Here is a 27,641-nt window from a genome sequence, read left to right on the forward strand (position 1 = left end):
AACACAAACACACACATTCCATACAATCGTCCATGTTGCTAATGGTTACATTCACACATATTCCATACAATGGTCCATGTTGCTAGTGGTTACACACACACACATTCCATACAATCGTCGATTTTGCTAGTGGTTACACACACACACATTTCATACAATCGTCGATGTTGTTAGTGGTTACACACACACACATTCCATACAATCGTCCATGTTGCTAGTGGTTATATACACACACATTCCATACAATCTTCGATGTTGCTAGTGGTTAAACACAAACACACACATTCCATACAATCGTCGATGTTGCTAGTGGTTACATACACACACATTCCATACAATCGTCGATGTTGCTAGTGGTTACATACACACACATTCCATACAATCGTCGATGTTGCTAGTGGTTACATACACACACATTCCATACAATCGTCGATGTTCCTAGTGGTTATTCACACACACATTCCATTCAATCGTCGATGTTGCTAGTGGTTATATACACACACATTCCATTCAATCGTCAATGTTGCTAGTGGTTACATACTCACACATTCCATACAATCTTCGATGTTGCTAGTGGTTACATACACACACATTCCATACAATCGTCGATGTTGCTAGTGGTTATTTACACACACATTCCTTTCAGTCGTCAATGTTGCTAGTAGTTACATACAAACACATTCCATTCAATCGTCCATTTTGCTAGTGGTTACATAGACACACATTTCATGCAATCGTCCATGTTTCTAGTGGTTAAACACAAACACACACATTCCATACAATCGTCGATTTTGCTAGTGGTTACACACACACACATTCCATACAATCGTCGATGTTGTTAGTGGTTACACACACACACATTCCATACAATCTTCCATGTTGCTAGTGGTTATATACACACACATACCATACAATCTTCGATGTTGCTAGTGGTTAAACACAAACACACACATTCCATACAATCGTCGATGTTGCTAGTGGTTACATACACACACATTCCATACAATCATCGATGTTGCTAGTGGTTACATACACACACATTCCATACAATCGTCGATGTTGCTAGTGGTTACATACACACACATTCCATACAATCGTCGATGTTCCTAGTGGTTATTCACACACACATTCCATTCAATCGTCGATGTTGCTAGTGGTTATATACACACACATTCCATTCAATCGTCAATGTTGCTAGTGGTTACATACTCACACATTCCATACAATCTTCGATGTTGCTAGTGGTTACATACTCACACATTCCATACAATCTTCGATGTTGCTAGTGGTTACATACACACACATTCCATACAATCGTCCATGTTGCTACTGGTTACATACACACACACATTCCATACAATCGTCCATGTTCCTAGTGGCTACATACACACACACATTCCATACAGTCGGCGATGTTCTAAGTGGTTCAACACACACACACACACACACACACATTCCTTACAGTCGTCGATGTTGCTAGCGGTTACATACACACACATTCCATACAATCGTCCATGTTGCTAGTTGTTACATACACACATATTCCATACAATCGTCCATGTTGCTAGTGGTTACATACACACACATTTCATGCAATCGTCCATGTTGCTAGTGGTTTAACACAAACACACACATTCCATACAGTCGTCCATGTTGCTAGTAGTTACATACACACACATTCCAAACACTCTTCGATGTTCCTAGTGGTTACATACACACACATTCTATTCAATCGTCGATGTTGCTAGTGGTTACATACACACACATTCCATACAATCGTCAATTTTGCTAGTGGTTACATACACACACATTCCATACAATCTTCGATGTTGCTAGTGGTTATATACACACACATTCTATTCAATCGTCGATGTTGCTAGTGGTTACATACACACACATTCCATACAATCGTCAATTTTGCTAGTGGTTACATACACACACATTCCATACAATCTTCGATGTTGCTAATTTTACATACACACACATTCCATACAATCTTCGATGTTGCTAGTGGTTAAACACAAACACACACATTGCATACAATCGTCGATTTTGCTAGTGGTTACACACACACACATTCCATACAATCGTCGATGTTGCTAGTGGTTACATACACACACATTTCATAAAATCGTCCATGTTGCTAGTGGTTCAACACAAACACACACATTCCATACAATCATCCATGTTGCTAGTGGTTACATTCACTCACATTCAAAATAATCGTCCATGTTGCAAGTGGTTACATTCACACACATTCCATACTATCGTCTATGTTGCTAGTGGTTACATACACACACATTCCATACAGTCGTCGATGTTGCAAGTGGTTCAACACAAACACACACATTCCATACAATCGTCGATGTTGCTAATGGATACATTCACACATATTCCATACAATGGTCCATGTTGCTAGTGGTTACATTCACACACATTCCATACAATCATCCATGTTGCTAGTTGTTGCATACACACACATTCCATACAATCGTCGATTTTTCTAGTGGTTACATACACACACATTCCATACAGTCGGCGATGTTGCAAGTGGTTAACACACACACACACACATTCCTTACAGTCGTCCATGTTGCTAGTGGTTACATACACACACATTCAATACAATCGTCCATGTTGCTAGTTGTTGCATACACACACATTCCATACAATCGTCGATTTTTCTAGTGGTTACATACTCACACATTCCATTCAATCGTCGATTTTTCTAGTGCTTCCATACACACACATTCCATACAATCTTCGATGTTTCTAGCAGTTACATACACACACATTCCATACAATCGTCGATCTTGCTAGTGGTTACACACACACACACAGTCGGCGATGTTGCAAGTGGTTAAACACACACACACACACACATTCCTTACAGTCGTTTATGTTGCTAGTGGTTACATACACACACATTCCATACAATCGTCCATGTTGCTAGTTGTAACATACACACACATTCCATACAATCTTCCATTTTGCTAGTGGTTACACACACACACATTCCATACAATCTTCCATGTTGCTAGTGGTTATATACACACTCATTCCATACAATCTTCCATTTTGCTAGTGGTTACATAGACACACATTTCATGCAATCGTCCATGTTTCTATTGGTTAAACACAAACACACACATTCCATACAATCGTCGATTTTGCTAGTGGTTACACACACACATTCCATACAATCGTCGATGTTGTTAGTGGTTACACACACACACATTCCATACAATCTTCCATGTTGCTAGTGGTTATATACACACACATTCCATACAATCTTCGATGTTGCTAGTGGTTAAACACAAACACACACATTCCATACAATCGTCGATGTTGCTAATGGTTACACACACACACATTCCATACAATCTTCCATGTTGCTAGTGGTTATATACACACACATTCCATACAATCGTCGATGTTGCTAGTGGTTACATACACACACATTCCATACAATCTTCCATTTTGCTAGTGGTTACATAGACACACATTTCATGCAATCGTCCATGTTTCTATTGGTTAAACACAAACACACACATTCCATACAATCGTCGATTTTGCTAGTTTTTACACACACACACATTCCATACAATCGTCGATGTTGCTAGTGGTTACACACACACACATTCCATACAATCTTCCATGTTGCTAGTGGTTATATACACACACATTCCATACAATCTTCGATCTTGCTAGTTGTTACATACACACACATTCCATACAATCGTCGATGTTCCTAGTGGTTATTCACACACACATTCCATTCAATCGTCGATGTTGCTAGTGGTTATATACACACACATTCCATTCAATCGTCAATGTTGCTAGTGGTTACATACTCACACATTCCATACAATCTTCGATGTTGCTAGTGGTTACATACACACACATTCCATACAATCGTCGATGTTGCTAGTGGTTATTTACACACACATTCCTTTCAGTCGTCAATGTTGCTATTGGTAACATACAAACACATTCCATTCAATCGTCCATTTTGCTAGTGGTTACATAGACACACATTTCATGCAATCGTCCATGTTTCTAGTGGTTAAACACAAACACACACATTCCATACAATCGTCGATTTTGCTAGTGGTTACACACACACACATTCCATACAATCGTCGATGTTGTTAGTGGTTACACACACACACATTCCATACAATCTTCCATGTTGCTAGTGGTTATATACACACACATACCATACAATCTTCGATGTTGCTAGTGGTTAAACACAAACACACACATTCCATACAATCGTCGATGTTGCTAGTGGTTACATACACACACATTCCATACAATCATCGATGTTGCTAGTGGTTACATACACACACATTCCATACAATCGTCGATGTTGCTAGTGGTTACATACACACACATTCCATACAATCGTCGATGTTCCTAGTGGTTATTCACACACACATTCCATTCAATCGTCGATGTTGCTAGTGGTTATATACACACACATTCCATTCAATCGTCAATGTTGCTAGTGGTTACATACTCACACATTCCATACAATCTTCGATGTTGCTAGTGGTTACATACACACACATTCCATACAATCGTCGATGTTGCTAGTGGTTATTTACACACACATTCCTTTCAGTCGTCAATGTTGCTAGTAGTTACATACACACACATTCCATTCAATCGTCCATGTTGCTAGTGGTTACATACACACACATTCCATACAATCGTCCATGTTCCTAGTGGTTACATACACACACATATTCCATACAATCGTCCATGTTGCTACTGGTTACATACACACACACATTCCATACAATCGTCCATGTTCCTAGTGGCTACATACACACACACATTCCATACAGTCGGCGATGTTCTAAGTGGTTCAACACACACACACACACACACACACATTCCTTACAGTCGTCGATGTTGCTAGCGGTTACATACACACACATTCCATACAATCGTCCATGTTGCTAGTTGTTACATACACACATATTCCATACAATCGTCCATGTTGCTAGTGGTTACATACACACACATTTCATGCAATCGTCCATGTTGCTAGTGGTTTAACACAAACACACACATTCCATACAGTCGTCCATGTTGCTAGTAGTTACATACACACACATTCCAAACACTCTTCGATGTTCCTAGTGGTTACATACACACACATTCTATTCAATCGTCGATGTTGCTAGTGGTTACATACACACACATTCCATACAATCGTCAATTTTGCTAGTGGTTACATACACACACATTCCATACAATCTTCGATGTTGCTAGTGGTTATATACACACACATTCTATTCAATCGTCGATGTTGCTAGTGGTTACATACACACACATTCCATACAATCGTCAATTTTGCTAGTGGTTACATACACACACATTCCATACAATCTTCGATGTTGCTAATTGTTACATACACACACATTCCATACAATCTTCGATGTTGCTAGTGGTTAAACACAAACACACACATTGCATACAATCGTCGATTTTGCTAGTGGTTACACACACACACATTCCATACAATCGTCGATGTTGCTAGTGGTTACATACACACACATTTCATAAAATCGTCCATGTTGCTAGTGGTTCAACACAAACACACACATTCCATACAATCATCCATGTTGCTAGTGGTTACATTCACTCACATTCAAAATAATCGTCCATGTTGCAAGTGGTTACATTCACACACATTCCATACTATCGTCTATGTTGCTAGTGGTTACATACACACACATTCCATACAGTCGTCGATGTTGCAAGTGGTTCAACACAAACACACACATTCCATACAATCGTCGATGTTGCTAATGGATACATTCACACATATTCCATACAATGGTCCATGTTGCTAGTGGTTACATTCACACACATTCCATACAATCATCCATGTTGCTAGTTGTTGCATACACACACATTCCATACAATCGTCGATTTTTCTAGTGGTTACATACACACACATTCCATACAGTCGGCGATGTTGCAAGTGGTTAACACACACACACACATTCCTTACAGTCGTCCATGTTGCTAGTGGTTACATACACACACATTCAATACAATCGTCCATGTTGCTAGTTGTTGCATACACACACATTCCATACAATCGTCGATTTTTCTAGTGGTTACATACTCACACATTCCATTCAATCGTCGATTTTTCTAGTGCTTCCATACACACACATTCCATACAATCTTCGATGTTTCTAGCAGTTACATACACACACATTCCATACAATCGTCGATCTTGCTAGTGGTTACACACACACACACAGTCGGCGATGTTGCAAGTGGTTAAACACACACACACACACACATTCCTTACAGTCGTTTATGTTGCTAGTGGTTACATACACACACATTCCATACAATCGTCCATGTTGCTAGTTGTAACATACACACACATTCCATACAATCTTCCATTTTGCTAGTGGTTACACACACACACATTCCATACAATCTTCCATGTTGCTAGTGGTTATATACACACTCATTCCATACAATCTTCCATTTTGCTAGTGGTTACATAGACACACATTTCATGCAATCGTCCATGTTTCTATTGGTTAAACACAAACACACACATTCCATACAATCGTCGATTTTGCTAGTGGTTACACACACACATTCCATACAATCGTCGATGTTGTTAGTGGTTACACACACACACATTCCATACAATCTTCCATGTTGCTAGTGGTTATATACACACACATTCCATACAATCTTCGATGTTGCTAGTGGTTAAACACAAACACACACATTCCATACAATCGTCGATGTTGCTAATGGTTACACACACACACATTCCATACAATCTTCCATGTTGCTAGTGGTTATATACACACACATTCCATACAATCGTCGATGTTGCTAGTGGTTACATACACACACATTCCATACAATCTTCCATTTTGCTAGTGGTTACATAGACACACATTTCATGCAATCGTCCATGTTTCTATTGGTTAAACACAAACACACACATTCCATACAATCGTCGATTTTGCTAGTTTTTACACACACACACATTCCATACAATCGTCGATGTTGCTAGTGGTTACACACACACACATTCCATACAATCTTCCATGTTGCTAGTGGTTATATACACACACATTCCATACAATCTTCGATCTTGCTAGTTGTTACATACACACACATTCCATACAATCGTCGATGTTCCTAGTGGTTATTCACACACACATTCCATTCAATCGTCGATGTTGCTAGTGGTTATATACACACACATTCCATTCAATCGTCAATGTTGCTAGTGGTTACATACTCACACATTCCATACAATCTTCGATGTTGCTAGTGGTTACATACACACACATTCCATACAATCGTCGATGTTGCTAGTGGTTATTTACACACACATTCCTTTCAGTCGTCAATGTTGCTAGTAGTTACATACAAACACATTCCATTCAATCGTCCATTTTGCTAGTGGTTACATAGACACACATTTCATGCAATCGTCCATGTTTCTAGTGGTTAAACACAAACACACACATTCCATACAATCGTCGATTTTGCTAGTGGTTACACACACACACATTCCATACAATCGTCGATGTTGTTAGTGGTTACACACACACACATTCCATACAGTTGGCGATGTTGCAGGTGATTACACACACATACATTCCATAGATTCGGCGATGTTGCAGGTGGTTACACACACATACCTTCCATACAGTCGGCGATGTTGCAGTTGGTTGCACACACATACATTTCATACAGTCGGCGATGTTGCAGTTGGTTACACACACATACATTTCATACAGTCGGCGATGTTGCAGGTGGTTACACACACATACATTCCATGCAGTCGGCGATGTTGCAGTTGGTTACAAACACATACACAATCCATACAGTCGGCGATGTTGCAGGTGGTTACACACACATACACAATCCATACACTCGGCGATGTTGCAGGTGGTTACACACACATACACAATCCATACACTCGGCGATGTTGCAGGTGGTTACACACATACACATTCCATACAGTCGGCGATGTTGCAGGTGGTTACACACACATACATTCCATACAGTCGGCGATGCTGCAGGTGGTTACACACACACATTCCATACAGTCGGCGATGTTGCAGTTGGTTACACACACATACATTTCATACAGTCGGCGATGTTGCAGGTGGTTACACACATATACATTCCATACAGTCGGCGATGTTGCAGGTGGTTACACACACATACATTCCATACAGTCGGCGATGTTGCAGGTGGTTACACACTCATACATTCCATACAGTCGGCGATGTTGCAGATGGTGACACACTTACATTCCATTCGGTCGGCGATGTTGCAGGTGGTTACTCACACATACATTCCATACAGTCGGCGATGTTGCAGGTGGTTACACACACATACATTCCATAGAGTCGGCGATGTTGCAGGTGGTTACACACACATACCTTCCATACAGTCGGCGATGTTGCAGTTGGTTACACACACATACATTTCATACAGTCGGCGATGTTGCAGTTGGTTACACACACATACATTTCATACAGTCGGCGATGTTGCAGGTGGCTACACACACATACATTCCATACACTCGGCGATGTTGCAGGTGGTTACACACTCATTCATTCCATACAGTCGGCGATGTTGCAGTTGGTTACACACACATACACAATCCATACAGTTGGCGATGTTGCAGGTGGTTACACACACATACACAATCCATACACTCGGCGATGTTGCAGGTGGTTACACACATATACACAATCCATACAGTCGGCGATGTTGCAGGTGGTTACACACACATACATTCCATACAGTCGGCGATGTTGCAGGTGATTACACACATACACATTCCATACAGTCGGCGATGTTGCAGGTGGTTACACACTCATACATTCCATACAGTCGGCGATGTTGCAGGTGGTTACACACACACATTCCATATAGTTGGCGATGTTGCAGGTGGTTACACACACATACATTCCATACAGTCGGCGATGTTGCAGGTGGTTACACACACATACATTCCATACAGTCGGCGATGTTGCAGGTGGTTACACACACATACATTCCATACAGTCGGCGATGTTGCAGTTGGTTACACACTCATACATTCCATACAGTCAGCGATGTTGCAGATGGTGACACACTTACATTCCATTCGGTCGGCGATGTTGCAGGTGGTTACACACACATACATTCCATACAGTTGGCGATGTTGCAGGTGATTACACACACATACATTCCATAGAGTCGACGATGTTGCAGGTGGTTACACACACATACACAATCCATACACTCGGCGATGTTGCAGGTGGTTACACACACATACACAATCCATACACTCGGCGATGTTGCAGGTGGTTACACACATACACATTCCATACAGTCGGCGATGTTGCAGGTGGTTACACACACATACATTCCATACAGTCGGCGATGTTGCAGGTGGTCACACACACACATTCCATACAGTCGGCGATGTTGCAGGTGGTTACACACACATACATTTCATACAGTCGGCGATGTTGCAGGTGGTTACACACACATACATTCCATACAGTCGGCGATGTTGCAGTTGGTTACACACTCATACATTCCATACACTCGGCGATGTTGCAGATGGTGACACACTTACATTCCATACAGTCGGCGATGTTGCAGGTGGTTATACACACATACATTCCATACAGTCGGCGATGTTGCAGGTGATTACACACACATACATTCCATACAGTCGGCGATGTTGCAGGTGGTTACGCACACATACCTTCCATACAGTCGGCGATGTTGCAGTTGGTTACACACACATACATTTCATACAGTCGGCGATGTTGCAGGTGGTTACACACACATACATTTCATACAGTCGGCGATGTTGCAGGTGGTTACACACACATACATTCCATACAGTCGGCGATGTTGCAGGTGGTTACACACTCATTCATTCCATACAGTCGGCGATGTTGCAGTTGGTTACACACACATACACAATCCATACAGTTGGCGATGTTGCAGGTGGTTACACACACATACACAATCCATACACTCGGCGATGTTGCAGGTGGTTACACACACATACACAATCCATACAGTCGGCGATGTTGCAGGTGGTTACACACACATACATTCCATACAGTCGGCGATGTTGCAGGTGATTACACACATACACATTCCATACAGTCGGCGATGTTGCAGGTGGTTACACACTCATACATTCCATACAGTCGGCGATGTTGCAAGTGGTTACACACACACATTCCATACAGTCGGCGATGTTGCAGGTGGTTACACACACATACATTCCATACAGTCGGCGATGTTGCAGGTGGTTACACACACATACATTCCATACAGTCGGCGATGTTGCAGGTGGTTACACACACATACATTCCATACAGTCGGCGATGTTGCAGTTGGTTACACACTTATACATTCCATACAGTCAGCGATGTTGCAGATCGTGACACACTTACATTCCATTCGGTCGGTGATGTTGCAGGTGGTTACACACACATACATTTCATACAGTCGGCGATGTTGCAGGTGGTTACACACACATACATTCCATACAGTCGGCGATGTTGCAGGTGGTTACACACTCATACATTCCATACAGTCGGCGATGTTGCAGATGGTGACACGCTTACATTCCATTCGGTCGGCGATGTTGCAGGTGGTTACACACACATACATTCCATACAGTTGGCGATGTTGCAGGTGATTACACACACATACATTCCATAGAGTCGGCGATGTTGCAGGTGGTTACGCACACATACCTTCCATACAGTCGGCGATGTTGCAGTTGGTTACACACACATACATTTCATACAGTCGGCGATGTTGCAGTTGGTTACATACACAAACATTCCATACAGTCGGCGATGTTACAGTTGGTTACATACACAAACATTTCATACAGTCGGCGATGTTGCAGGTGGTTACACACATATACATTCCATACAGTCGGCGGTGTTGCAGGTGGTTACACACACATACATTCCATACAGTCGGCGATGTTGCAGGTGGTTATACTCACATACATTTCGTTCATTGATCGATGTTGCAATCGGTTACACAGACACACATTCTTTACAGTCGGCGATGTTGCAGGTGGTTACACACACGTACATTCCATACAGTCGGCGATGTTGCAGGTGGTTACACACACATACATTCCATACAGTCGGCGGTGTTGCAGTTGGTTTCACACACACACATTCCATACAGTCAGCGATGTTGCAGGTGGTTACACACACATACATTCCATACAGTCGGCGATGTTGCAGGTGGTTACACACATACACATTCCATACAGTCGGCGGTGTTGCAGGCGGTTACACACATACATTCCATACAGTCGGCGATGTTGCAGGTGGTTACACACACATACATTTCATACAGTTGGCCATGTTGCAGGTGGTTACACACATATACATTCCATGCATACAGTCGGGGATGTTGCAGATGGTTACATACACACACATTCCATACAGTCGGCGATGTTGCAGGCGGTTACACACACATACATTCCATTCGGTCGTCGATGTTGCAGGTGGTTACACACACACATTCCATACACTCGGTGATGTTGCAGTTGGTTACACACTCACACATTCCATTCGGTCGGCGATGTTGCAGGTGGTTACACACACACATTCCATACACTCGGTGATTTTGCAGGTGGTTACACATATACACAATCCATACACTCGGCGATGTTGCAGGTGGTTACACACACATACATTCCATACAGTCGGCGATGTTGCAGGTGGTTACACACACATACATTCCATACAGTCGGCGATGTTGCAAGTGGTTACACACACACATTCCATACAGTCGGCGATGTTGCAGGTGGTTACACACACATACATTCCATACAGTCGGCGATGTTGCAGGTGGTTACACACACATACATTCCATACAGTCGGCGATGTTGCAGGTGGTTACACACACATACATTCCATACAGTCGGCGATGTTGCAGTTGGTTACACACTTATACATTCCATACAGTCAGCGATGTTGCAGATCGTGACACACTTACATTCCATTCGGTCGGTGATGTTGCAGGTGGTTACACACACATACATTTCATACAGTCGGCGATGTTGCAGGTGGTTACACACACATACATTCCATACAGTCGGCGATGTTGCAGGTGGTTACACACTCATACATTCCATACAGTCGGCGATGTTGCAGATGGTGACACGCTTACATTCCATTCGGTCGGCGATGTTGCAGGTGGTTACACACACATACATTCCATACAGTTGGCGATGTTGCAGGTGATTACACACACATACATTCCATAGAGTCGGCGATGTTGCAGGTGGTTACGCACACATACCTTCCATACAGTCGGCGATGTTGCAGTTGGTTACACACACATACATTTCATACAGTCGGCGATGTTGCAGTTGGTTACATACACAAACATTCCATACAGTCGGCGATGTTACAGTTGGTTACATACACAAACATTTCATACAGTCGGCGATGTTGCAGGTGGTTACACACATATACATTCCATACAGTCGGCGGTGTTGCAGGTGGTTACACACACATACATTCCATACAGTCGGCGATGTTGCAGGTGGTTATACTCACATACATTTCGTTCATTGATCGATGTTGCAATCGGTTACACAGACACACATTCTTTACAGTCGGCGATGTTGCAGGTGGTTACACACACATACATTCCATACAGTCGGCGATGTTGCAGGTGGTTACACACACATACATTCCATACAATCGGCGGTGTTGCAGTTGGTTTCACACACACACATTCCATACAGTCAGCGATGTTGCAGGTGGTTACACACACATACATTCCATACAGTCGGCGATGTTGCAGGTGGTTACACACACACACATTCCATACAGTCGGCGGTGTTGCAGGCGGTTACACACATACATTCCATACAGTCGGCGATGTTGCAGGTGGTTACACACACATACATTTCATACAGTTGGCCATGTTGCAGGTGGTTACACACATATACATTCCATGCATACAGTCGGGGATGTTGCAGATGGTTACATACACACACATTCCATACAGTCGGCGATGTTGCAGGCGGTTACACACACATACATTCCATTCGGTCGTCGATGTTGCAGGTGGTTACACACACACATTCCATACACTCGGTGATGTTGCAGTTGGTTACACACTCACACATTCCATTCGGTCGGCGATGTTGCAGGTGGTTACACACACACATTCCATACACTCGGTGATTTTGCAGGTGGTTACACATATACACAATCCATACACTCGGCGATGTTGCAGGTGGTTACACACACATACATTCCATACAGTCGGCGATGTTGCAGGTGGTTACACACACATACATTCCATTCGGTCGTCGATGTTGCAGGTGGTTACACACACACATTCCATACACTCGGTGATGTTGCAGGTGGTTACACACACATACACAATCCATACACTCGGCGATGTTGCAGGTTGTAACACACACATACATTCCATACAGTCGGCGATGTTGCAGGTGGTTACACACATACACATTCCATACAGTCGGCGATGTTGCAGGTGGTTACACACACATACAGTCCATACAGTCGGCGATGTTGAAGGTGGTTACACACACATACATTCCATACAGTCGGCGATGTTGCAGGTGGTTACACACACATACATTCCTAAAGTCGGCGATGTTTCAGTTGGTTACACACTCATACATTCCATACACTCGGCGATGTTGCAGATGGTGACACACTTACATTCCATTCGGTCGGCGATGTTGCAAGCGGTTACACACACATATATTCCATACAGTTGGCGATGTTGCAGGTGATTACACACACATACATTCCATAGAGTCGGCGATGTTGCAGGTGGTTACACACACATACCTTCCATACAGTCGGCGATGTTGCAGTTGGTTGCACACACATACATTTCATACAGTCGGCGATGTTGCAGTTGGTTACACACACATACATTTCATACAGTCGGCGATGTTGCAGGTGGTAACACACATACATTCCATGCAGTCGGCGATGTTGCAGTTGTTTACACACACATACACAATCCATACAGTCGGCGATGTTGCAGGTGGTTACACACACATACACAATCCATACACTCGGCGATGTTGCAGGTGGTTACACACACATACACAATCCATACACTCGGCGATGTTGCAGGTGGTTACACACATACACATTCCAAACAGTCGGCGATGTTGCAGGTGGTTACACACACATACATTCCATACAGTCGGCGATGCTGCAGGTGGTTACACACACACATTCCATACAGTCGGCGATGTTGCAGTTGGTTACACACACATACATTTCATACAGTCGGCGATGTTGCAGGTGGTTACACACATATACATTCCATACAGTCGGCGATGTTGCAGGTGGTTACACACACATACATTCCATACAGTCGGCGATGTTGCAGTTGGTTACACACTCATACATTCCATACAGTCGGCGATGTTGCAGATGGTGACACACTTACATTCCATTCGGTCGGCGATGTTGCAGGTGGTTACTCACACATACATTCCATACAGTCGGCGATGTTGCAGGTGATTACACACACATACATTCCATAGAGTCGGCGATGTTGCAGGTGGTTACACACACATACCTTCCATACAGTCGGCGATGTTGCAGTTGGTTACACACACATACATTTCATACAGTCGGCGATGTTGCAGTTGGTTACACACACATACATTTCATACAGTCGGCGATGTTGCAGGTGGTTACACACAAATACATTCCATACACTCGGTGATGTTGCAGGTGGTTACACACTCATTCATTCCATACAGTCGGCGATGTTGCAGTTGGTTACACACACATACACAATCCATACAGTTGGCGATGTTGCAGGTGGTTACACACACATACACAATCCATACACTCGGCGATGTTGCAGGTGGTTACACACATATACACAATCCATACAGTCGGCGATGTTGCAGGTGGTTACACACACATACATTCCATACAGTCGGCGATGTTGCAGGTGATTACACACATACACATTCCATACAGTCGGCGATGTTGCAGGTGGTTACACACACATACATTCCATACAGTCGGCGATGTTGCAGGTGGTTACACACACACATTCCATACAGTCGGCGATGTTGCAGGTGGTTACACACACATACATTCCATACAGTCGGCGATGTTGCAGGTGGTTACACACACATACATTCCATACAGTCGGCGATGTTGCAGGTGGTTACACACACATACATTCCATACAGTCGGCGATGTTGCAGTTGGTTACACACTCATACATTCCATACAGTCAGCGATGTTGCAGATGGTGACACACTTACATTCCATTCGGTCGGCGATGTTGCAGGTGGTTACACACACATACATTCCATACAGTTGGCGATGTTGCAGGTGATTACACACACATACATTCCATAGAGTCGGCGATGTTGCAGGTGGTTACACACACATACACAATCCATACACTCGGCGATGTTGCAGGTGGTTACACACACATACACAATCCATACACTCGGCGATGTTGCAGGTGGTTACACACATACACATTCCATACAGTCGGCGATGTTGCAGGTGGTTACACACACATACATTCCATACAGTCGGCGATGTTGCAGGTGGTTACACACACACATTCCATACAGTCGGCGATGTTGCAGGTGGTTACACACACATACATTTCATACAGTCGGCGATGTTGCAGGTGGTTACACACACATACATTCCATACAGTCGGCGATGTTGCAGGTGGTTACACACACATACATTCCATACAGTCGGCGATGTTGCAGTTGGTTACACACACATACATTCCATACACTCGGCGATGTTGCAGATGGTGACACACTTACATTCCATACAGTCGGCGATGTTGCAGGTGGTTACACACACATACATTCCATACAGTCGGCGATGTTGCAGGTGATTACACACACATACATTCCATACAGTCGGCGATATTGCAGGTGGTTACGCACACATACCTTCCATACAGTCGGCGATGTTGCAGTTGGTTACACACACATACATTTCATACAGTCGGCGATGTTGCAGGTGGTTACACACACATACATTTCATACAGTCGGCGATGTTGCAGGTGGTTACACACACATACATTCCATACAGTCGGCGATGTTGCAGGTGATTACACACATACACATTCCATACAGTCGGCGATGTTGCAGGTGGTTACACACTCATACATTCCATACAGTCGGCGATGTTGCAGGTGGTTACACACACACATTCCATACAGTCGGCGATGTTGCAGGTGGTTACACACACATACATTCCATACAGTCGGCGATGTTGCAGGTGATTACACACACATACATTCCATACACTCGGCGATGTTGCAGATGGTGACACACTTACATTCCATACAGTCGGCGATGTTGCAGGTGGTTACACACACATACATTCCATACAGTCGGCGATGTTGCAGGTGATTACACACACATACATTCCATACAGTCGGCGATATTGCAGGTGGTTACGCACACATACCTTCCATACAGTCGGCGATGTTGCAGTTGGTTACACACACATACACAATCCATACAGTCGGCGATGTTGCAGGTGGTTACACACACATACATTTCATACAGTCGGCGATGTTGCAGGTGGTTACACACACATACATTCCATACAGTCGGCGATGTTGCAGGTGATTACACACATACACATTCCATACAGTCGGCGATGTTGCAGGTGGTTACACACTCATACATTCCATACAGTCGGCGATGTTGCAGGTGGTTACACACACACATTCCATACAGTCGGCGATGTTGCAGGTGGTTACACACACATACATTCCATACAGTCGGCGATGTTGCAGGTGGTTACACACACATACATTCCATACAGTCGGCGATGTTGCAGTTGGTTACACACTCATACATTCCATACAGTCAGCGATGTTGCAGATCGTGACACACTTACATTCCATTCGGTCGGCGATGTTGCAGGTGGTTACACACACATACATTCCATACAGTTGGCGATGTTGCAGGTGATTACACACACATACATTCCATACAGTCGGCGATGTTGCAGGTGGTTACACACACATACATTTCATACAGTCGGCGATGTTGCAGGTGGTTACACACACATACATTCCATACAGTCGGCGATGTTGCAGGTGGTTACACACTCATACATTCCATACAGTCGGCGATGTTGCAGATGGTGACACGCTTACATTCCATTCGGTCGGTGATGTTGCAGGTGGTTACACACACATACATTCCATACAGTTGGCGATGTTGCAGGTGATTACACACACATACATTCCATAGAGTCGGCGATGTTGCAGGTGGTTACACACACATACATTCCATACAGTCGGCGATGTTGCAGGTGATTACACACATACACATTCCATACAGTCGGCGATGTTGCAGGTGGTTACACACACATACATTCCATACAGTCGGCGATGTTGCAGGTGGTTACACACACACATTCCATACAGTCGGCGATGTTGCAGGTGGTTACACACACATACATTCCATACAATCGGCGATGTTGCAGGTGGTTACACACACATACATTCCATACAGTCGGCGATGTTGCAGGTGGTTACACACACATACATTCCATACAGTCGGCGATGTTGCAGTTGGTTACACACTCATACATTCCATACAGTCAGCGATGTTGCAGATGGTGACACACTTACATTCCATTCGGTCGGCGATGTTGCAGGTGGTTACACACACATACATTCCATACAGTTGGCGATGTTGCAGGTGATTACACACACATACATTCCATAGAGTCGGCGATGTTGCAGGTGGTTACACACACATACACAATCCATACACTCGGCGATGTTGCAGGTGGTTACACACACATACACAATCCATACACTCGGCGATGTTGCAGGTGGTTACACACATACACATTCCATACAGTCGGCGATGTTGCAGGTGGTTACACACACATACATTCCATACAGTCGGCGATGTTGCAGGTGGTTACACACACACATTCCATACAGTCGGCGATGTTGCAGGTGGTTACACACACATACATTTCATACAGTCGGCGATGTTGCAGGTGGTTACACACACATACATTCCATACAGTCGGCGATGTTGCAGGTGGTTACACACACATACATTCCATACAGTCGGCGATGTTGCAGTTGGTTACACACACATACATTCCATACACTCGGCGATGTTGCAGATGGTGACACACTTACATTCCATACAGTCGGCGATGTTGCAGGTGGTTACTCACACATACATTCCATACAGTCGGCGATGTTGCAGGTGATTACACACACATACATTCCATACAGTCGGCGATATTGCAGGTGGTTACGCACACATACCTTCCATACAGTCGGCGATGTTGCAGTTGGTTACACACACATACATTTCATACAGTCGGCGATGTTGCAGGTGGTTACACACACATACATTTCATACAGTCGGCGATGTTGCAGGTGGTTACACACACATACATTCCATACAGTCGGCGATGTTGCAGGTGATTACACACATACACATTCCATACAGTCGGCGATGTTGCAGGTGGTTACACACTCATACATTCCATACAGTCGGCGATGTTGCAGGTGGTTACACACACACATTCCATACAGTCGGCGATGTTGCAGGTGGTTACACACACATACATTCCATACAGTCGGCGATGTTGCAGGTGATTACACACACATACATTCCATACACTCGGCGATGTTGCAGATGGTGACACACTTACATTCCATACAGTCGGCGATGTTGCAGGTGATTACTCACACATACATTCCATACAGTCGGCGATGTTGCAGGTGATTACACACACATACATTCCATACAGTCGGCGATATTGCAGGTGGTTACGCACACATACCTTCCATACAGTCGGCGATGTTGCAGTTGGTTACACACACATACATTTCATACAGTCGGCGATGTTGCAGGTGGTTACACACACATACATTTCATACAGTCGGCGATGTTGCAGGTGGTTACACACACATACATTCCATACAGTCGGCGATGTTGCAGGTGATTACACACATACACATTCCATACAGTCGGCGATGTTGCAGGTGGTTACACACTCATACATTCCATACAGTCGGCGATGTTGCAGGTGGTTACACACACACATTCCATACAGTCGGCGATGTTGCAGGTGGTTACACACACATACATTCCATACAGTCGGCGATGTTGCAGGTGGTTACACACACATACATTCCATACAGTCGGCGATGTTGCAGGTGGTTACACACTCATACATTCCATACAGTCAGCGATGTTGCAGATCGTGACACACTTACATTCCATTCGGTCGGCGATGTTGCAGGTGGTTACACACACATACATTCCATACAGTTGGCGATGTTGCAGGTGATTACACACACATACATTCCATAAAGTCGACGATGTTGCAGGTGGTTACGCAGACATACCTTCCATACAGTCGGCGATGTTGCAGGTGGTTACACACACATACATTTCATACAGTCGGCGATGTTGCAGTTGGTTACACACACATACATTCCATACAGTCGGCGATGTTGCAGTTGGATACACACACATACATTTCATACAGTCGGCGATGTTGCAGGTGGTTACACACACACATTTCATACAGTCGGCGATGTTGCAGGTGGTTACACACACATACATTTCATACAGTCGGCGATGTTGCAGGTGGTTACACACACATACATTTCATACAGTCGGCGATGTTGCAGGTGGTTACACACACATACATTTCATACAGTCGGCGATGTTGCAGGTGGTTACACACACATACCTTCCATACAGTCGGCGATGTTGCAGGTGGTTACACACACATACATTCCATACAGTCGGCGATGTTGCAGGTGGTTACACACACATACATTTCATACAGTCGGCGATGTTGCAGTTGGTTACACACACATACATTCCATACAGTCGGCGATGTTGCAGTTGGATACACACACATACATTTCATACAGTCGGCGATGTTGCAGGTGGTTACACACACACATTTCATACAGTCGGCGATGTTGCAGGTGGTTACACACACATACATTTCATACAGTCGGCGATGTTGCAGGTGGTTACACACACATACATTTCATACAGTCGGCGATGTTGCAGGTGGTTACACACACATACATTTCATACAGTCGGCGATGTTGCAGGTGGTTACACACACATACCTTCCATACAGTCGGCGATGTTGCAGGTGGTTACACACACATACATTTCATACAGTCGGCGATGTTGCAGGTGGTTACACACACATACATTCCATACAGTCGGCGATGTTGCAGGTGGTTACACACTCATACATTCCATACAGTCGGCGATGTTGCAGATGTTGACACGCTTACATTCCATTCGGTCGGTGATGTTGCAGGTGGTTACACACACATACATTCCATACAGTTGGCGATGTTGCAGGTGATTACACACACATACATTCCATAGAGTCGGCGATGTTGCAGGTGGTTACGCACACATACCTTCCATACACTCGGCGATGTTGCAGTTGGTTACACACAAATACATTCCATACACTCGGCGATGTTGCAGTTGGTTACATACACAAACATTCCATACAGTCGGCGATGTTACAGTTGGTTACATACACAAACATTTCATACAGTCGGCGATGTTGCAGGTGGTTACGCACACATACCTTCCATACAGTCGGCGATGTTGCACGTGGTTATACACACATACATTCCATACAGTCGGCGATGTTGCATGTCGTTCAGGTGTTCAAATTTACTGTAGCAACGTGCTTGTTTCTTGCAAGATTTACTGCCTTGTGTTTACTGTCATGTTTTCCGTCGCAAATGTCTGACAGGATATGACTCTGGTTTTAATATCTGAACAAACATGCCTTTCTGACAAACAACAACCCCACCCCTGCGATCACGAATTTGGTTTTACACTATGAGTTGATCGTTGAGTGCATACCTAGTTCCACAACTGCAGGCTCTTGTTATTTGTTATTTTGAATCCACAAAGACAATCGGGTATTTGTTTACGTCGCTCAAAATGGATCTATGCTCATTTCACTAAGTTGTTGATCTCTAAATGTCGTCACAGTGTAAAATATCTCAGTGTCCCTAACTGTTAAGAGGTGTATATCATGATAAATACCCTCAACCCATGAACTGCCAATATTGCGTTCCGGAAGTGACGTCACCATCTTCATCTGTTATCAGTAACTGGGAACGGAATTCTTCTCGCTCATGAGTGCAATTTGATCTTTCACCTGCTTTATATTTGCATGTATAAGAATATATAGGTCTGCAACAAACTACACTGTGAAGGTAATGACATTTTAAACTCATGGCTATAATAATTGTCACCCCTAGATATAAGCGTCTATGTATAGGGATGACAACAATTATTGCTACCCCCAGATATATGCGTCTTTGTATAGGGATGACAACAACTATTGCTACCTCCAGATATATGCCACTTTGTATAGTTGGCACTAAAATAATTGTCACCCCCAGATATATGCGTCTTTGTATAGGGGATAGGGGACACTATCATTATTAACACCGTTCCCCCTCCACCCCCCAATATTAGCGTCTTTGTATAGAAGGTGGGGGGAGGGGGGGGGGGGGGGGGGGGGGGGGGGGGGGGTCGCGTAGCCTAGTGGTTAAAGCGTTCGCTCGTCACGTCGAAGACCCGGGTTCGATTCCCGACATAAATACAATGTGTGAAGCCCATTCCTGGTGTCCCCCGCCGTGATGTTGCTGGAATATTGCTAAAAGCGGTGTAAAACCATACTCACTCACTCTTTGTATAGGGGACACTATCATTATTAACAGCATACCTCCTCAACCCCCCGATATTAGCGTCTTTGTATAGGGGTGAGTATAATTAATTAATCCCCCCCCCCTCTCCCCCCTTAACATATAAGCGTCTTAGTATAGGAGTGACTATAATTATTGTCTCCTCCCCAGATATATGCGTCTTTGTATAGGGGTGACTATAAATGTGAACATGAGTTTATTAAACGTTTTTGGAAATAAATATGTTGTGTTAATAAGCAACTCTTAAAACACGTAATTTGATATTATTATTGTTATGTGTGTAACTCAGTAAACATATATGAAGAGGTGAAACGTGAAACACATCAGAAGAGAGTAACAAAAAATACATTCGCGATGGTACTAAGCAAATGAACTTGTTTGCAATAGTTAATATGTATGACCTGGCACAGTCGCTACTTCCTTTACAAACACATTAGTACAAACAAATATCTTCTCAGAGATAGGTTAAATCAGGCGATATGAATGTGATGTATTATTTTACAATCAAACTGTCTGTTTTATAACACATCAATGTAGATAGATTGACAAAACAACGTTGATAAAACAAATGTAGAAATATATAGGTTTTGTGTTTATTCATTTATCAGTCAATGTAGTTATGTGATCACAATCATTTAGAATCCCCAAACGTATAGTGATAACGGCACATCCCGCCATTCCCCGCCAGGACACGGCACAGCCTCCCCGCCCCGTGTGACGTGCTGACTGTGAAAGTGACTGAAGCGGACATAGAAGTTATCTGTTCATGTGTTGTCTGTTGTCTGGACAAATGTCAAAATGTCTACACTTGACTTAGTGTTCTGTTTCATTGTAATCTATATTGTACAAGAGGAGTTTAGAATTCACACAGTGGTAGTTTAAACATGAAATTGTGTAAATATTTCTGCAAAGAGCCTTGACGTCTGACTTCCATATCACAGCAACAGGGCGGAACAAAAGTTTGTCAAAAATTGTTTTATTTGATGTTTATTTGTTTATCAAACCATATGCATGTAACTTTGTATAAAATTCATTTAGAATTCACATACATATAGTTTTACAGTATATTTATTCCACTATGAGTCACACAAAAGACCGAATTGACAAACTGGTGAAACTTACAGTCGAACATTCAGCGCGCTGTTTACAGATAACCTCCCGAGATTCACAACAAATGTCGGACTTTGTCATCTACAGTAAATAAACACGTCACACAACAAACACCATCTATATTTCCAGGTCCTAAACTACATCTGGACGCCGCTCGAGTCAACAAAGACGAGTGCCACGTAACTACAGACGGTGAACTGGTCAACTGGGAGCCCGACACATGGTCACGTGACAGGCGCAGGCTGTGGGAGTATTGGGGGACCTGTGCCTCCACCCCCATCCCCCTTTCTCCACCCCACCCCACTCACACCCCGGTATACAGCACACCCAAATACTGGGAGACACGCACAAGGGTGCGGGTGGTGAAGGGAAAGTGGTCGCATGTCCTGGAGATGGGGGTGGTGGAGGCAGGACAGGTGGACAATGAGTTGTGTGTTTCTCAACAGCGTCGCTCCTGGTGTGTCCATGTAGGGAGCTGTGACAGTCACGAGGAGAGTATCTGTACCACGGTGTGGTGGGAGGAGGAGCAGGGCGAGTGTCACCAGAACACCGTGTCCAACACTCCCGGCACACAGGCCACCTTCCACTATGGCGTGGTGCTGGATGTGGGGAGGGGCAGAGTGGCCTTCATCGATCTCAACAGAGGGATTGTTATAGGGAAGTGTGATGGGAGGTTCCGGGAAGACCTGTACCCCGTGTTTGGTGTTGGGCCGTCAGATGAATGTACTGTCAACATGGAGCTGATCAGCGGGGACAACATCGCCATCACTGACACCAAGATGTCACTGATCCATGACGCGCTGACATAGGAAATAAACAAGACATGAGACTGTGTGAAGTTATCAGTGTAACCAGAGACCATATAACAGATTATTATATGGTACCTGGTGTAACTGAGAGATTTATATCAGCTGTTTCAGTGACGTGTACGAACTGAGAGAAGCTGACATATAAGTGTCTGGTTTCTATGTTATTTCATGTTCACAAAAAGTAACGAAGTTTGCTAAATGTGATGTTTTGCTGCACGAGAGGGTTCTCCAGTGTATACAAAGTATTTAGAATTCTCACATTGATATCTTTATGTTGAAATTATTGCTGTAGTGACTTCCAACATGAGACACTGTGTGATGTTTTGAGAGTGATGTGATATGAAAATGAGTGAAGTGAAGTTTCACAAAAAAAATGTTTCAAATAGCAATTTTCATAATTTCGCATCACTTGCCTGTGAATTATAACTGTTTTGAATCCAAACATTAATAGTTTCATCATCAGAATGTTTTTGTAGCAGCTTAAACTATGACACAGTGTGTGGTTCTCTGATCATGACATGCGTGTGAGAGCACAAGCTTGACAACAAATTTCGTTATTTCACCTCACTTGCCTGTAGATTACACATGTATTTAAGAATTGAAGATCAGTTTGGATGGGTTCATTGAAGTGTGAACGATTTAAAAGCGCTGCTTAAACTGTGTTTTAGTTTCACCAGCTGCCTTGTGGAATATGAACTGGTGGGGATTGAACGGAGTGCTCTGTAACTCGCGTGATTTGTGTTACTTTTCAAGCTCAAGGTGTGTTATATTTGGAGTTTGGGATTTGTCGTGTGTGCTGTAATAATTTGCTTATCTGATGCCGGCTTCGTTTCTGTGCCCCGTCCTTCCTCATGTGCCGCCGCTTCTCGGCCTAGAATACGCACACGAAGAAGGTCGACCAACTCAGAAACCAGAAGGCGACTATGCTTAACGTAAGAGGCGACTAAAGGGATCGGGTGGACAGGCTCGCTGACTTGGTTGATGCATGTCATCGATCCCAATTGCGTGGATCGATGCTCATGATATCAATCACTGGATTGTCTGGTCCAGACTCGATTATTTACAGACTGACGTCATATAGCTGGAATTTTGCTGAGTGCGGCGTTAAACAACAAACCAACCGTCTCCGATGACCAATCGTTAAAACGGGTAGATCTCTAGATCGAAGCAAGTTTTTTATTATTATTTTTATTTCAAGTTTCTTCCCTTACCTTTTTTATGTCTTATATTTTTAAAAGCTAGATTAATTTTATTTGGCTTACCATTGAACATTTTCAGAGCCTATTAATTTAGTGTTTTTCATTATAGATTTGCTGTGTCTTAGTTTCTCAAAATCTTGTAGGTTTTTTTCTGATACGAATGTGAATCAGGTTTTAGTTTGGGATTGGGAAAGAAACAGTGTACACTTTAAAGTATGAAATTATTCACTTTTTAAACCTATTATGATGGTTGTAGCTTATGTGGAGATCCGAGCTAAAATTGGTCTACAGCAACCCATGCTTGTCGTAAGAGGCGACTAACATGCCCTGTCACGAGGTTGACTTCAAATTGCATAAATCGATGCTCGTGATATCAATCACTCGATTGTCTGGTCTAGCCTCGATTATTTACGGGCCACCGTCATATAGCTGGAACATTGCTTAGTATGGCGTTGAACAAGAATCAAACTAATATATGATATGTTGGTTATTCCCTGAAGAATGACAGGCTTTGCAATAGTCAGACCACAAGAGTGACAAGTTGTTCAAATAATAATGTTGGGCATTTCAAATGTTTTCAATCGAGCATTGACAGTTTTATGGCTACTTTTTGAGCAGCACATAGTATTTCACATGGTGTTTACCGGACTTAGTTTGGCGTCAACACGTGGCTGTGAATATCCAGGGAATAACCTGTGTGAGCTGCACGAATTATCTGCCGTGTGTGAATTAAACATTTTGTCATAGTTGTAAAATTGGTCATGTTTTCCTCAATATTTATATAATAGTTAACTGTGGTAATAGTTTTTATTGTGTTATATTAAGTTAAATGTAAGGTGCTGTATTCAATCAGTCTCACATGTGAAGGTCGCAGCTATCTAGAAAATTACATAACATCCTTGGAGCATGGTCAGTATTATCTATCTGTACGTGTCTCAGCCTCTATCGAAATGAGCGCTTGTCACAGGTTTGCTGATACGTCCAACTCATATCAATATTTTCGGACTACTTCATCAATTATTATTCAACTTATGTGGACATCACTTGGTCAAACTTCTTAGGCAAGCCTTAATCCCTATTCTCGGCGCACGAACTCAAAGTTTCTTATCAAGCTGATAATTGAACATGCAGTAAATTCGTGACCATTCAAGGTGTCTAGAGTATATATACTGGCTAGCCCCGGGGGTACCTCACTGTCGAGAAATCCCCAATAAAGGGGCTGGCCATAGACACTTTGTTTGGTTTCTTTGAAGGTAAGTCATGTTCACCTTACTATTTCTCTAAAGTTATAAGTTAAATTGTTTTATAATTTGTATCGTATATGGAGCAATATTGTAAAGGTGTTTAATCTTATGTTATTGACCGTGTATAAGTGCAAATATATTAAGTGAGTTGTATCTATTTAACGGACTTATCTGTCAGATGAACGTGCGTTAGGTTTAGACAAAACTATCGTTTAAGTATTAACTCCACAGTATAGCATATATTGAATATCAAACATTTTCCGAGTCGGAAATAAGATGTTAACACTCGGGTGTCGTGGTAGCAAGCTGTGTATTTTATCTGCGTGTTGATATTTTAGTGTGATTCAGTTATTTTGTATATGTGAAAATGTCGCGTAAATGCAGACGAACTATTTCACTTTGATCAGACCTTTTATGTCACACGAGGTATGTACATTATCTTTTAATGTAAGGATTCTATGATGAACCATACATTGCATGTATTACTTGTTCATAAACAGAATCCAGACTGTTTTAAATAATTTTTATATGAATTATTTGATGGATCTAGCCTGGCAGAAAACGTTGATTTCTGTAGCTAATATATGATGTATTCACATCACACATATTTATGCTAATAGCACAACTAAGCCAGAGCTAAAATCAGTAATAATATCCATGTAATCATTTAGTTAATCTGTTAGCGATGTACAAAAAAGATAGGTAACTCTCTTGTACTTACATAGGTCTGAGCATAATGCATTTGTAACACAGCTTCAGCAAACATGTCTACATTACGAGCAATGCCTAAAAATGTACATATATCCATATATTATACCATTCAGTAATGTGAATGGACATTCGTTAATGGGCCCGTTAACTCAGTGTATGTGGATGCTATCAGATATAGTTTGTTTGCTGCGGTAGTTTAGATGAATTATAGATATGGCCTTCAAGTATAACATATACCAGCATAAGACAATGAATGATATATGCTCAGAAGTACAGCCAACACATATTGTTATTTATATTTAAATCTGCATACATGCGATACCGATATTGAGTTTAACTAAGTTTATACGTAAATAAGACATATCTTATGGCACTCCCATTTAGCAAGGCGTAATCATAATAAGGAGTGGCTGAAAATAAGTATCACATAAGAACATGGAAGCTTTGTTCACAGGTATCTTTGTAGACTGACTTTAACATTGTTATTTGTAATTGGTTGTTTTATCACTTAGCCCATGATACATTGGTATATCATGACATTTACACTCTTATGTATAATCATTGTTTAATATCACGCACTATTGTGATAACTGCTTCTTTTATGGAAACTGTAAATGTTCTATATGACTTTGTACTTTATATGTAAAAATATTTCTTATTTTAAATGTGACAGACTGTCGAGAAATCCCCAATAAAGGAGCTGGCCATAGACACTTTGTTTGGTTTCTTTGAA

The 27,641-nt window shown here is 42.8% G+C and overlaps 1 protein-coding gene across 4 annotated transcripts in view; it reads left to right on the forward strand.

Annotated features, from left to right (window-relative positions):
* Positions 1-27,619, forward strand: part of LOC124113164 — a 145,552-nt gene extending 117,933 nt beyond the window's left edge. For all 4 annotated transcript variants that reach the window (XM_048390513.1, XM_048390514.1, XM_048390512.1 and 1 more), the window contains one exon: positions 23,075-27,619. In XM_048390513.1, the coding sequence (XP_048246470.1) occupies positions 23,075-23,754 (680 nt within the window). In that variant the 3' untranslated portion in view covers positions 23,755-27,619. The remainder of the gene's footprint in view (positions 1-23,074) is intronic.
* Positions 27,620-27,641: the final 22 nt, after the last annotated feature.

The sequence above is a fragment of the Haliotis rufescens genome, unplaced genomic scaffold (assembly GCF_023055435.1).
Source record: "Haliotis rufescens isolate VD_foot unplaced genomic scaffold, xgHalRufe1.0.p SCAF_9, whole genome shotgun sequence".
Taxonomy (NCBI): Eukaryota; Metazoa; Mollusca; class Gastropoda; order Lepetellida; family Haliotidae; genus Haliotis; species Haliotis rufescens.